This window comes from Schistocerca serialis, chromosome 11 (assembly GCF_023864345.2).
Source record: "Schistocerca serialis cubense isolate TAMUIC-IGC-003099 chromosome 11, iqSchSeri2.2, whole genome shotgun sequence".
Classification (NCBI taxonomy): domain Eukaryota; kingdom Metazoa; phylum Arthropoda; class Insecta; order Orthoptera; family Acrididae; genus Schistocerca; species Schistocerca serialis.
In genome coordinates this window covers 211763845-211779706 of record NC_064648.1, presented here as the reverse complement: position 1 = coordinate 211779706, position 15862 = coordinate 211763845, and the positions used below count along the sequence as shown (strand labels likewise).

The 15862-nt window shown below is 48.6% G+C and overlaps 1 protein-coding gene across 1 annotated transcript in view; it reads left to right on the top strand.

The window, feature by feature from the left end:
- Positions 1-229: 229 nt before the first annotated feature.
- The window catches only part of LOC126426664 (voltage-gated potassium channel subunit beta-2), a 718526-nt gene continuing 702893 nt past the window's right edge, over positions 230-15862 (top strand). Inside the window, exon 1 of the mRNA XM_050088549.1 lies at positions 230-361. Coding sequence (XP_049944506.1) covers positions 230-361 — 132 coding nt within the window. The remainder of the gene's footprint in view (positions 362-15862) is intronic.

The window sequence follows — 15862 nt, the reverse complement described above, 5'->3', positions numbered from 1 at the left end:
GCGCTACGACTCTGCTGATAAACTGAGAAGATTTCGCCAATTACGCCACATCTGTTATACACCACAATAACTGTTGTAGGTGATGAGATGCGGGATCTTTGCGACTGGTGCAGCTGCTGACTGACGCTCGTGCCTCCGTGCTGTGTTGGCAGGAGCGTAGCCGCCCCCGCAGCCCGCCTCCGCCTCCGCCCCCGCAGCCGGCAGCGCGCGCTGAGGAGGCCGAGTCGGCATGGCGCACCAGTTCTGGTTTTCCTACCCGCCCCCCACGAGCGGCTCCAGCCGCTCGCAGACCGACGAGGAGAAGAAGGAGAAGAAGGAGGCCGCCGAGGCGCTCGCCCGGGCCGAGCACTTCCAGCAGCAGGTCAGTCCTGAAGACGCCACGCCGCGCGCACGCCGAAACGTTCTCACATCCGTTTTTTCTGCGGGAGGGGAAGACGGGGTGTTATGGATTGGGGGAGATCAGTCAGTCGTCTGACTTGATGTGATTGATTGGTTGCTTGATCTGGGGGGCGGGGGACCAAACAGTGAGGTCATTGGCTCCATCGAATTGGGGAAGGATGGGGAAGGAAGTTGGCTGAGCCACTTTGAAGGAACCATCCTGACAGATGGCTGAAGCGATTTATGGAAATCACAGAAACCTAAATCAGGATGGCCGGAAGCGCGTTTGAGCCGTCATCCTGCCAAATGTGAGTCCAGTGTGCTAACCACTGTGCCATTTTGCTCTATTCCTGATGTTACTTGCCCCCTTCTTGCGGCGGTGTAGCGTCGGTCTCTAGAAGAGCGTAGCCTTCCAAAGGATTGGAAAAGGGCACAGGTCATCCCCGTTTTCAAGAAGGGACGTCGAACAGATGTGCAGAACTATAGACCTATATGTCTAACGTCGATCAGTTGTAGCATTATGGAACACGTATTATGTTCGAGCACAATGACTTTTCTGGAGACTAGAAATCTACTCTGTAGGAATCAGCATGGGTTTAGAAAAACACGATCGTGCGAAACCCAGCTCGCGCTATTCGTCCACGAGACTCAGAGGGCCATAGACACGGGTTCCCAGGTAGATGCCGTGTTTCTTCGATACAGTTCCGCACAGTCGTTTAATGAACAAAGTAAGATCATATGGACTATCAGAGAAATTGTGTGATTGGATTGAAGAGTTCCTAGATAACAGAACGCAGCATGTCATTGTCAATGGAGAGAAGTCTTCCGAAGTAAGAGTGATTTCAGGTGTGCCGCAGGGGAGTGTCGTAGGACCGTTGCTATTCACAATACACATAAATGACCTTGTGGACGACATCGGAAGTTCACTGAGACTTTTTGCGGATGATGCTGTGGTATATCGAGAGGTTGTAACAATGGAAAATTGTACTGAAATGCAGGAAGATCTGCAGCGAATTGGCGCATGGTGCAGGGAATGGCAATCCAATCTCAATGTAGACAAGTGTAATGTACTGCGAATACACAGAAAGAAAGATCCTTTATCATTTAGCCACAATATAGCATGTCAGCAACTGGAAGCGGTTAATTCCATAAATTATCTGGGAGTAGGCAGTGGGAGTGATTTAAAATGGAATGATCACATAAAGTAGATCGTCGGTAAAGCAGATGCCAGACTGACATTCATTGGAAGAATCCTAAGGAAATGCAATCCGAAAACAAAGGAAGTAGGTTACAGTACACTTGTTCGCCCACTCTTGAATATTTCTCACCAGTGTGGGATCCGTACCAGATAGGGTTGATAGAAGAGATAGAGAAGATCCAACGGAGAGCAGCGCGCTTCGTTACAGGATCATTTAGTAGTCGCGAAAGCGTTACGGAGATGATAGATAAACTCCAGTGGAAGACTCTGCAGGAGAGACGCTCAGTAGCTCGGTACGGGCTTTTGTTGAAGTTTCGAGAACATACCTTCACCGAGGAGTCAAGCAGTATATTGCTCCCTCCTACGTATATCTCGCGAAGAGACCATGAGGATAAAATCAGAGAGATTACAGGCCACACAGAGACATACCGACAATCTTCCTTTCCATGAGCAATACGAGACTGGAATAGAAGGGAGAACTCAAAGCACGCTCCGCCACACACCGCCAGGTGGCTTGCGGAGTATGGATGTAGATGTACTTCGTAGGCCTGGGTGCACCGACTTACATCCATTCTTAACCCAATGCTGGCAAGTATGATCAACAAATCTTCAATTTGGTCGATTTCATTAGATGGTTGAAATCATGAGTGTGGGTCCTTGGGACTGACTAGTGAATTTTATTTGTGGTACCTCTATTTACACGAGTCTTTCTGGAAGAGTTCCTTGAGTTTGAAAGTGAAAAAACTGGATGAAGAGTTGGTGAAGCTTTTCCGCGATGCGCTGACATCCACGTATTTTTCATTTAATGGTTACATTTTTTAAAAAATGACTGAGTGGCTACGGGTAGTCCTTTATCGTCCATAGTTTCCAATTTATTTGTGGAGAACTTTGAGGATACGGCACTGATGACTTCAGCTTTGGAAGCAACGTAGATGATTCCTGTTTCGTATGGCCTCATGGACGTGATTCTCTCGACAGATTTTTTGACCACGTCAGCTGTCTTCATCCCAGCATTAAATTTAAAACGAAGGTTCAAAACGATGCTCCCAATTTTGAACTTCAAGGTGTACAAAAAAAAAAAAAAAAAAAAAAAAAAAAAAAAAAAAAAAAAAAAAAAAAAAAAATCTGCATGGATGAGTCACCATCCGTCGTACCAACGCAACGTCGTTCTTAGACTCTGGTACGCATACCATATGCTATTTCCGATGCGGACGGTTTAACTCAAGAACTTGCACGTCTGACGCCTGTGTTTAAGGAAAATGGATACTCTGGGAACAGATACGTCGCGCTATTTAGTTTGGACAATCTTCAGAGGTGCATGAAGAGGAGCATGGATGTCTGGCCATTATCCCTTATGCTGGGGGCATATCGTTTAAGACTTGAAGAATTTTTGGGAGTTTTAAATGGTTCAAATGGCTCTGAGCACTATGGGACTTAACTCCTGCCGGCCGGACTGGCCGTGCGGTTCTAGGCGCTACAGTCTGGAGCCGAGCGACCGCTACGGTCGCAGGTTCGAATCCTGCCTCGGGCATGGATGTGTGTGATGTCCTTAGGTTAGTTAGGTTTAAGTAGTTCTAAGTTCTAGGCGACTGATGACCTCAAAAGTTAAGTCCCACAGTGCTCAGAGCCATTTGAACCATTTGAACTTAACTTCTGAGGTCATCCGTCCCCTAGAACAGAACTACTTAAACGTAACTAGCCTAAGGACATCACACACATCTGTGCCCGAGGCAGGATTCGAACCTGCGACCATAGCGGTCGCACGGTTCTACACTGTAGCTCCTAGAACCGGTCGGCCACTCCGGCCGCCTGGGAGTTTTAACAATAAGAGTGTGTTCTGTGCATTTTCGAATATTAGGGCACTAATCTTCTGTGTGAAGGATGGTTTGGGGCTTAGGGAGCGTGGCATTTATGAAACTCTGTGTCAGAGTTTTCGACTCACACAGTTCAGGACAGGTGCACGGAAGTTTGCCGTCAAACAAGGCTAAAATAGCCGCAAAAATAGTCGGTAGCAGAACATCACTTAAACAAGGGACACGGTATGAAATTTGACGAGATTGTGATAGTTATCGACACTTCCGGATTTTCGAACAGTGTTAATACAGAAGAAATTGGGACTTGGTTGGCAGACAATTTGATTAAGATAGTTGAAATGGCTCTAAGCACTATGGAACTTAACATCTGACGTCATCAGTCACCTAGACTTAGAACTACACTACTGGCCATTAAAATTGCTACACAACGAAGCTGACTTGCTACAGACGCGAAATTTAACCGACAGGAAGAAGATGCTGAGAATGATTAGCTTTTCAGAGCATTCACACAAGGTTGGCGCCGGTGGCGACACCTACAACGTGCTCGCATGAGGAAAGTTTCCAACCGATTTCTCATACACAAACAGCAGTTGACCGGCGTTGCCTGGTGAAACGTTGTTGTGATGCCTCGTGTAAGGAAGAGAAATGCGTACCATCACGTTTCCGACTTTGATAAAGATCGCATTGTAGCCTATCGCGATTGCGGTTTATCGTATCGCGACATTGCTGATCGCGTTGGTCGAGATCCAATGACTGTTAGCAGAATATGGAATCGGTGGGTTCAGGAGGGTAATACGGAACGCCGTGCTGGATCCCAACGGCCTCGTATCACTAGCAGTCGAGATGACAGGCATCTTATCCGCACGGCTGTAACGGATCGTGCAGCCACGTCTCGATCCCTGAGTCGACAGATGGGGACGTTTGCAAGACAACAACCATCTGCACGAACAGTTCGACGACGTTTGCAGCAGCATGGACTATCAGCTCGGAGACCGTGGCTGCGGTTACCCTCAATGCCGCATCACAGATGGTGTACTCGACGACGAACCTGGGTGCACGAATGGCAAATCGTCATTTTTTCGGATGAATGCAGGTTCGGTTTACACCATCACGATGGTCGCATCCGTGTTTGGCGACATCGCGGTGGACGCACATTGGAAGCGTGTATTCGTCATCGCCATTCTGGCGTATCACCCGGCGTGATGGTATGAGATGCCATTGGTTACACGTCTCGGTCACCTCTTGTTCGCATTGACGGCACTTTGAACAGTGGACGTTATATTTCAGATGTGTTACCACCCGTGGCTCTACCCTTCATTCGATCCCTGCGAAACCCTACATTTCAGCAGGATAATGCACGACCGCATGTTGCAGGTCCTGTACGGGCCTTTCTGGATACAGAAAATGTTCGACTGCTCCATTGGCCAGCACATTCTCCAGATGTTTCACCAACTGAAAACGTCTGGTCAATGGTGGCCGAGCAACTGGCTCGTCGCAATACGCCAGTCACTACTCTCGATGAACTGTGGTATCGTGTTGCAGCTGCATGGGCAGCTGTACCTGTACACGCCATCAAAGCTCTGTTTGACTCAATGCCCAGGCGTATCGAGGCCGTTATTACGGCCAGAGGTGGTTGTTCTGGGTACTGATTTCTCAGGATGTATGCACCCAAATTGCGTGAAAATGTAATGACATTTCAGTTCTAGTATAATATATATGTCCAACGAATACCCGTTTATGATCTGTATTTCTTCTTGGTGTAGCAATTTTAATGGCCAGTAGTGTAAAAGCACAGGACTGCAACCATGGTGTGACCGAAGACAAGCGCAAGACGAGCCAGCTATGGCTCACTGGCGTCTTTACATACATTGGTCGCAAGCAATGGGCGACATGCAAGTAGTCAATGCCCTTTAATGTATACAGTTTCCATGCAAGTAAATGATATTGTTCACAAGCCATGGCTCGTTTTCCAGTGCGGCTCTTCTAGTGCGGCTGAGGCTATTTTTACTTTTTTTTTTTTACTTTATTGTTATTTTTACACCTGAACCATCAGGTAGGCTGGCAGCAGCACAATACGCCGCTCTTCAGCCGAAGAGAGTACAATGAGATAAACAGAGAAGAGACATCACTTAGAAAAACGGCGGGAAAAAACAGGAGACACATGAACATAAAAACACAAGAAGCCGTTCACAGTCGATGACAATCCACACTACGAACTGTTGACACGACGCACAAACACTGAAGAATACGATGGCACTGGTGAACAATGGAGTGTGACGGTGAACACTGAACACTAAACATGACGGCACACACGATACACTGATGGCGGTGATCTCTGGCGCGCGAATGTCCACTGAGCGTGTGCGAGTCCGGGGACCTGCCAAGAGGGGAACAGGGGTGAGGTGGGGTAGAGGGGAGAAAAAAAAAGGATGCCAATGGCTTAGGAGACGGGGGCAGGAGGTGAGGGACAGGGGAGGGGAGGCCTGGGGGAGAAGGGGGGAGAAAAGGAGGAGGGAGGGAAAAGGGAGAGAAGGGAGGGAGGGTGCCCAGAGGAGTAAGTACAGGAGGAGGGTGGGAGGATCAAAGTTGGTAGGAGGGGTAGATGGAGGGGAGGAGGGCATCATCAGGGAGAGGGAGCTGGCGGAAGAGGGTAAGGAGGGTGGAGAGATGGAGACCGGGTGGGACTTGGGAATACAGGCGCGGCAGCGGGCGGGGGTGGGAGAGGATCGGGGAGACGAGCGGGTGAGGAGGATCGAGTTTGCGGGAGGTGTACAGGATCCATATCAAGGAAAAGGAGGAGGTGAGGGAAGGGGATGAGATCATACAGGATCCGCGTGGGGGAGGGGAGACGGATGCGATAGGCGAGCGGAGAACATGACGTTCAATGATTTGGAGGGATTTATAAAAGGTAGGGGGGGCGGAGATCCAAGCCGGATGGGCATAACAAAGGATAGGGCGGATGAGGGATTTATAGGTGTGGGGGATGGTGGAGGGGTCCAGACCCCACGTATGGCCGGAGAGGAGCTTGAGAAGACCGAGTCGGGAGCGTGCCTTGGCTTGGATTGTCCGGAGGTGGGGAGTCCAGGAGAGGCGACGGTCGAGGGTGACGCCAAGGTACTTAAGGGTGGGAGTGAGGGCGATAGGACGGCCATAGATGGTGAGATAGAAATCAAGGAGGCGGAAGGAAGGGGTGGTTTTGCCTACAATGATCGCCTGGGTTTTGGAGGGATTGACCTCGAGCAACCACCGGTTGCACCAAGCGGTGAACCGGTCAAGATGGGATTGGAGAAGGTGTTGCGAGCGCTGCAGGGTGGGGGCAAGTGCAAGGAACGAGGTGTCATCGGCAAACTGGAGGAGGTGGACGGGAGGTGACGGCGGCGGCATGTCCGCCGTGTACAAAAGGTACAGAAGGGGGGAGAGGACGGAGCCTTGGGGCACACCGGCGGAGGGGAAAAAGGTGTAGGAATCGGTGTTATGGATGGTGGCATAGGAAGGACGGCGGGAGAGAAAGGAGCCGATCAGACGGACGTAGTTAATGGGAAGGGCGAAGGTTTGGAGCTTGAAGAGGAGACCGGAATGCCATACGCGGTCATAGGCACGTTCGAGGTCCAGGGAGAGGAAGATTGCGGAGCGACGGGAATTAAGCTGTTCGGAAAGGAGATGAGTGAGGTGAAGGAGAAGATCGTCGGAAGAGAAGGACGGCCGAAAGCCACACTGGGTAACGGGAAGGAGGCGGTGCAGGCGGAGATGCTGGTGGATGCGCCGGGTGAGGATAGATTCCAGGACCTTGCTGAAGACCGAGGTAAGGCTGATGGGACGGTAGGAGGAGACGGCAGACGGCGGTTTGCCAGGTTTAAGGAACATGAGGATACGGGAGGTTTTCCACAGGTCGGGGTAGTAACCGGTGGACAGGACTACATTGTAGAGCCTGGCCAGGGTGGAGAGGAAAGAGACAGGAGCTTCACGAAGGTGACGGTAGGTGGCACGATCGTGACCAGGAGCGGTGTTGCGCTTTGTGCGGAGTGTAGCAATGAGATCCTGTGTAGTGATAGGGGCATTGAGTTCCGTGTGTGCAATGTTGTCCAAGTACTGGAAACCCGGGGCGAGGGGAGGACGGAGGTGTCAGTTCGATCGTGGATATCCGGGAACAGGGAGTAATCGAACTGGGGATCATCGGGGATGGAAAATACATCGGAGAGGTAGGAGGCAAAGTGGTTGGCCTTCCTAAGGGTGTCAGGGAAGGGGTGATCATCGTGGAGAAGAGGATAGTAGGGGGAGGGTTTAGTTCCGGTAAGGCGACGGAAGGCTGACCAGAACTTGGACGAGTGGATTGGGAGGGTAGCATTTAAACGGGCGCATGTCTGTCGCCAGTCCCGGCGTTTCTTAGCCGCGAGCAAATTACGAACGTGTCGCTGGAGTTGCCGGTGGCGTCGTAGTGTGTCCGGGGGCCGGGGCTACGCGGCGCTTTGCTGTTATTCTCTTTGGACAGAGGGCGCCCCTGCAGTGGTGTCGTCCCAGTCGGCGTGCTCTTGGCCGGCGTCGCCTCACAGCCGTGCCTCGCCCTTCATCTACGCGCCGGCACTCGTCGTTCAGCTGGAACATTCTGCCCTCGGCCCGCCCAATTGCCTTCCGTACTGTCATACTGCGGAAACACGACTTTTACATCACTCCCCCTACTTTAAACAACTGCGTTTGGATGCGCACACCCTCGAAATGGTGGTGGTTTTTGGGGGAAGGAGACCAGACAGCGTGGTCATCGATCTCATCGGATTAGGGAAGGACGGGGAAGCAAGTCGGCCGTGCCCTTTGAAAGGAACCATCCCGGCATTTGCCTGGAGCGATTTAGGGAAATCACGGAAAACCTAAATCAGGATGGCCGGACGCGGGATTGAACCGTCGTCCACCCGAATGCGAGTCCAGTGCCTAACCACTGCGCCACCTCTCTCGGTCCCCTTGAAATCCCTCGCGCGACGCACAGCCCCTTCTACATTTCTTTTCAAGTGAAACCAGACTTTTGGTCAGTTCCCGACCTACCTGTAAGAGTGTCGCTTTCGGGCGGTTCCCCCACACTTGCCTAGCTGAATCCTGCGATGGTTAATCGAGCAAAGAATTTTAAGAAATGGTGACAAAAGGATTTTCTCGAGAAAGTGGTTCCGAAAAGCGGCAGTGTATGCTTAAAAAACAGGAGATTAACGCACCGAACAATAAAAAGAAAATAGTATCACACACACACTTCCTGCTGGATGGTGCGTACCCGTCTTCAACTAACGCTTCTCACTCAGTCGTCATACTGCAAGTGATAGAAGTACGCGACTGTCCGGAGTAAGTCTCAGTAGATAAATTCGTAACTAATTGAATAAATTAAGATTACATTGAGACGCTAAAAGGTTATCTCCGTGATTAGCATTTGATCATGCCCAAAATTAAAACTCTCATACGAGGGTGAGTCAAATGAAAACCTTAAATATTTTTTTTAAAAACGTTATTTATTGTGCAGAAGTGGTACAAAGCTGCATCACTTTTCAACATAATCTCCCCCACGCTCAATGCAAGTCCTCCAGCGCTTACAAAGTGGATAAATTTCGACAGAAAAAAATTCTTTTGGTAGTCCGCGCAACCAATCGTGCACCGCGTGGCGTACCTCTTCATCAGAACGGAACTTCTTTCCTCCCACTGCGTCTTTGAGTGGTTCAAACATACGGAAATCACTTGAGGTAATGTCTGGTGAGTATGGTGGATGACGAAGACACTCAAAATGCAGGTCTGTGATTGTTGCAGCTGTCGTACGGGCAGTGTGGGGCCTTGCATTGTCGTGTTGCGAAAGGACACCTGCTGATAGCAATCCACGTCGCTTTGATTTGATTGCAGGCCGCAGATGATTTTTTAGGAGATCTGTGTATGATGCACTGGTGACAGTGGTCCCTCTAGGCACGTAATGCTCCAAAACGACGCCTTTTTCGTCCCAAAAGAGAGTCAGCATAACCTTCCCTGTTGATGATTCTGCTCGAAACTTCTTCGCTTTTGGTGATGAGGAATGGCGCCATTTCTTGCTCGCTCTCTTCATTTCCGGTTGGTGGAAGTGAACCGAGATTCCGTCCCCAGTAACGATTCTTGCAAGGAAGCCATTACCTTCTCGTTCAAAGCGCCGAAGAAGCTCTTCACGAGCATCGACACGTCGTTCTCTCATTTCAGGAGTCAGCTGCCGTGGCACCCATCTTGCACACACTTTGTGGAACTGGAGCACATCGTGCACAATGTTGTGTGCTGACCCGTGACTAATCTGTAAACATGCTGCAGTGTCATTCAGTGGCACTCGACGGTTTTCCTTCACTATGGCTTCAACTGCTGCCATGTTCTGTGGAGTCACAACTCGTTGTGCCTGACCTGGACGAGGAGCATCTTCCACCGAAGTCACACCATTTGCCAACTTCCTACTCCATTCGCAGACTTGCTGCTGTGACAAATATGCCTCACTGTACTGAACCTTTATTGGTCGATGAATTTCAATAGGTTTCACACCTTCACTGCGCAAAAAAACGAATAACAGAAGGCTGTTCTTCCCTGGTGCAAGTCGCAAGTGGGGCGGCCATCTTTATACTGATACTGCAACGGTATGTGTGCATCTGCACTATGCTGCCACGTACAGGCCATTCTGCACGCTGGCGAAGAGTTCTCGGGCTTCCAGCCGGGTGGCGGTGTCTTCAAACTGCGACGTTCCGACGAGTGACATACTCATCATCTTCTGGCGAAGTGCCGAGACTTCGCGGATGCCGGTCCCTTTATACCTGCGGTGTGCCCCCCACCACCTGGCCGCAGGAGGCTGGGTCCAGCGGAGCCGGCGGGCGAGGTGGAGGGGGAAGCGAGTGCATTCTGATCGCGTCTCGTGAGCTGGACGGTTCTTGTTGCGTTCCTGGCGTATTGCGGTTAATGCATGTCCATTCCTGGACATACTGATCAGGAAGAAAGCGGATGGCACGCTGGGCCATTCAGTATATAGAAAAAAGACGCACACAGACCTGTACCTCCATGCAACCAGCTGCCACCATCCGGCGCAACGCCAGTCAGTACTGACCACCTTGGTACATAGGGCGCACGTCATTTGTGACAAAGAAAGCCTCTCAGACGAATTACACCACCTAAGAGAGGTATTTCGGAAAAACGGGTACAGTGAAACACAGATTGGCAGGGCCTTCAAGAGGAGACAGGCTGACAAATTTCAGGAAGAGGAAGAGGAAGTTAGCAAGAGACTCGCCTTTCTTCCATATTTGGGGCCCACATCAGCCAAAATCGGGAGGCTATTAAGAAAATCTAACATAAATACCGTCTTCCGACCACCGCCGAAGAGCTGCTGGGCTCAGCTAAAGACCCACTCAAAGTAAACACACCTGGTATATACAGCATTGCCTGCGAATGTGGTGTGCAGTACATTGGTCAAACGCAGCGCTGCATCTCTAAAAGGTGCGAGGAACACATCAGGCATGTTCGACTTGGACAGATAGAGCAATCTGCTATAGCCGAACATAGCATCAAAGAAAACCACACCTTTGATTTCGAAAACACCAGAGTGCTGTGCCGAGCCGGGAGCTATTGGGATAGCGTCATTAAAGAATCAATAGAAATACGGGTCCACGAGAATCTTGTGAACAGGGACGAAGGCTATCAACTGAGCGCGGCCTGGAATCCAGCATTAGCCGCAGTACGCCAGGAACGCAACACGAACCGTCCAGCTCACGAGACGCGATCAGAATGCTCTGACGGAGACACGAACGGCGCACGCGCTTCTGGACCCAGCCTCCCGCGGCCAGGTGGTGGGGGGCACACCGCAGGCATAAAGGGACCGGCATCCGCAAAGTCTCGGCACTTCGCCAGAAGATGATGAGTATGTCACTCGTCGGAACGTCGCAGTTTGAAGACACCGCCACCCGGCTGGAAGCCCGAGAACTCTTCGCCAGCTGCATACGCCGGGAAAGCATACATTCACATCCTGCACGCTGTTTGTAGCACGCTTACCAACCTACAGGATAACGGCGCGAAATTTCGATTTGTTATTACACATTTAAGGTTTTCATTTGACTCACCCTCGTATTAACACAGCAAATAAAATATTAAAAACCAAATTGTCATTGATAATCAGACTGCTTTGAAGAAGCTAAACTGAAAAGTTGCTTGTGTTGCCCTGAGTAAAGCCACGATCACAACTGAGAAACTACTGAACATTTATTTATAGTATGAATCACACAACGAGAATAAGTAAAAATCAGAATTGCAGGGGGATGCTCGATACTCATTATAACACAGTATTCACTGCACAAACTGTATCTCAGCAGATGGGAAAGAATACAGCGTAAGTGAGAAGGAAGGATTCGCCAAACTGCACGCACATTCCCATTCGCGGCAACAGTCCACACACACACAAAGAAGAGACCATAAATATAATCCCATACAAAACTTACCCACGATGGGCCAGAGAGTAAGCAGCTTCATCAGTCAACGGCGTGATCAGCAGCTCGCATAGGAAGTCCTGATTTCGCAAGTACAAAAAACTCGCAAACATTTAGAATAAACGCAAAGTGGCACTCGATTTGAAATTCAGCTTGAACAACCAACTTGAAGAAATGGTAACATTGAGGTGAGGGCTCACTACGTGGCGGAAATGCTTCTGGTCTAATCCAGATAACAAACAGCATGTAAAACACCGAATGATATTCGAATGAAATGAAGTTACACTCACGCAGATTGTTATTAAAAGAAGTTACGCTATGAGAAGGTCAATTAGCACAGCCGAAGGTTTAGTACACCACATGCTAAACATGTGGTTGCTATCACCAGTTCACACGCTACTAGAAACACGAAACTCGAGCAATGAAATAAAATTCAACTACAGAAAAACAATTATGATGCAAACATACAGGAAACACATTCAGGCATAAGAGACTTACACTAACTCATATGGGATGTTGCTTCGTCAAAGCAGTCTCGCATCGCTAAGTTCCTGTAACACGAACAAACGACTTAAGGAAAGGAATGGTAAAGAAGCATAATAGTTTCCAGAGTGAGATTTTCGCTCTGCAGCGGAGTGTGCGCTGATATGAAACTTCCTGGCAGATTAAAACTGTGTGCCCGACCGAGACTCGAACTCGGGGCCTTTGCCTTTCGCGGGCAAGTGCTCTACCAACTGAGCTACCGAAGCACGACTCACGCCCCGTCCTCACAGCTTTACTTCTGCCAGTACCTCGTCTCCTACCTTCCAAACTTTACAGAAGCTCTCCTGCGAACCTTGCAGAACTAGCACTCCTGAAAGAAAGGATACTGCGGAGACATGGTTTAGCCACAGCCTGGGGGATGTTTCCAGAGTGAGATTTTCACTCTGCAGCGGAGTGTGCGCTGATATGAAACTTCCTGGCAGATTAAAACTGTGTGCCCGACCGAGACTCGAACTCGGGACCTTTGCCTTTCGCGGGCAAGTGCTCTACCAACTGAGCTACCGAAGCACGACTCACGCCCTATCCTCACAGCTTTACTTCTGCCAGTATCTCGTCTCCTACCTTCCAAACTTTACAGAAGCTCTCCTGCGAACCTTGCAGAACTAGCACTCCTGAAAGAAAGGATACTGCGGAGACATGGCTTAGCCACAGCCTGGGGGATGTTTCCAGAGTGAGATTTTCACTCTGCAGCGGAGTGTGCGGCGATATGAAACTTCCTGGCAGATTAAAACTGTCTGCTTTCTTTCAGGAGTGCTAGTCCTGCAAGGTTCGCAGGAGAGCTTCTGTAAAGTTTGGAAGGTAGGAGACGAGGTACTGGCAGAAGTGAAGCTGTGACGACGGGGCGTGAGTCGTGCTTCGGTAGCTCAGTTGGTAGAGCACTTGCCCGCGAAAGGCAAAGGTCCCGAGTTCGAGTCTCGGTCGGGCACACAGTTTTAATCTGCCAGGAAATTTCAAGCATAATAGTACTCCCAATTACGAACAAATAAGGCACAATGAATATATAACATTCCATCAGATTTTCTAGAATCGCTGGGGCAAGGGGCAACAAAACGGCGATTCACACTCGTGTGCGGAATGGCTACATAGCCTACCATCTGACTTTCGGAAAAATATCGTCGTCACAATTTCGAAGACTTCAAAGACTGCAAGAGCTAAGAGCCAGAATTATCGCACAAACAGCTTAACAGCTCGTACTTCCAAGGTGCAGACAAAAATAATACATAGCAGAATGGAAAAGAAAATTTAAGATGTGTTAGATGATACCAGTTTGGCTTTAGGAAAGGTAAAGGCAGCAGAGAGGCCGTTCTGACGTTGCGGTCGATAAGGGAAGCAAGACTAAAGAAAAATCAACACATGTTAATAGGATTTGTCGTCCTGGAACAAGCGTTCGACAATGTAAAATGGCACAACATGTTCGAAAGTCTGAGAAAAATAAGAGTAAGCTATAGAGAGAGACGGGCAATATAGAATACGTACGAGAGCCAAGAGGGAATAATAAGAGTGGACAACCAAGAACGAAGTGCTCGAATTAAAAAAAGGTGTAAGATGGGATGTAGACTTTCGTCCCTACTGTTCAGTGTATAGATCGAATAAGCAATGACGCTAATAAAATAAAGGTTCAACAGTGGAATTAAAGTTGTAGATGAAAGAATATGAATGATACGATTTCCTGATGACATTGCTATCCTCAGTGAAACTGAAGAAGATTTACATGATCTACTGAATTGAATGAACAGTCTAATGAGTACAGAATATGCATTGAGATTGAATCGAAGAGAAAGATTGATGAAAAGTAGCAGAAATGAAAACAGTGCGAAGCTTAACATCAGGATTGATGGTCACGAAGCAGATGAAGTTTAGGAACTCTGCTACCTAGGTGGTGAAATAACCAAAAAATGTTCAAATTTTACTACCTAGGTATCAGAATCCCTTAACTTCATCTACTTCGTGACCATCAATTGATCAGCAAGGGTCGAAAGACAACATCCCTGTCTCACATCCTTTTAAATCCGAGCATTTCGTTCTTGGTCTTCCACTCTTATTATTCCCTCTTGTTCTGAATGTTCATATGTGTGTGAAATCTTATGGGGCTTAACTGCTACGGTCATCAGTCCCTAAGCTTACACACTACTTAACCTAAATTATCCTAAGGACAAACACACACACCCATGCCCGAGGGAGGACTCGAACCTCCGCTGGGACCAGCCGCACAGTCCATGACTGCAGTGCCTGAGACCGCTTGGCTAATCCCGCGCGGCGGAAATAACCAAGGACGGACGGAGAAAGGAGGACAAAGCAGACTAGCACTGGCAAAAAAGGCATCCCTGGCCAAGATAAGTCAATTGGTTCCAAACATAGACCAGAATTTGAGTAAGAAATTTCTGAGAATGTACGTTTGGGGCACTGCTTTGTATGGTAGTCAAACATGGGAAACCGGAACAGAAGAGATTCGAAGCATTTGAGATGTGGTTCTACAGGAGAATGTTGAAAATTAGGTGGACTGATGAGGTACGGAATAAGGAGCTTCAGGTTAGAATTGGAGAGGAAAGGAATATGTGGAAAACATTGACAAGAAGAAGGGACAGTATGATAACACATCTGTCAAGACATCTGGGAATTACTTTCATGGTACTGGAGAGAATTGTAGAGGGTAAAAACGGTACAGAGAGACAGAGATTGGAATACGTCAAGCAAATAATTGAGGACGTAGGTTCAACTGCGACTCTGAGATGAAGACTCGTGGAGATAACATCTTGGACCTACTGATAACAAACAGACCCCAACTTTTCGACTCTGTAAGCGTAGAACAGGGAATCAGTGATCATAAGGCCGTTGCAGCATCCCTGAATATGGAAGTAAATAGGATTATAAAAAAAGGGAGGATGGTTTATCTGTTTAGCAAGATTTCAGACTACCTAACAGATCAAAACGAAAATTTCTGTTCCGACACTGACAATGTTGAGTGTTTATGGAAAAAGTTCAAGCAATCGTAAAATGCGTTTTAGACAGGCACGTGCCGAGTAAATCTGTGAGCGACGGGAAAAACCCACCGTGGTTCAACAACAAAGTTAGGAAACTACTGCGAAAGCAAAGAGAGCTTCACTGCAAGTTTAAACACAGCCAAAACCTCTCAGACAAACAGAAGCTAAGCGATGTCAAAGTTACCGTAAGGAAGGCTATGCGTAAAGCGTTCAGTGAATTCGAAAGTAAAATTCTATGTACCGACTTGACAGAAAATCCTAGGAAGTTCTGGTCTTACGTTAAATCAGTAAGTGGCTCGAAACAGCATATCCAGACACTCCGTGATGATGATGGCATTGAAACCGAGGATGACACGCGTAAAGCTGAAATACTAAACACCTTTTTCCAAAGCTGTTTCACAGAGGAAGACCGTACTGCAGTTCCTTCTCTAAATCACCGCACGAACGAAAAAATAGCTGACATCGAAATAAGTGTCCAAGGAATAGAAAAGCAACTGAAATCAATAA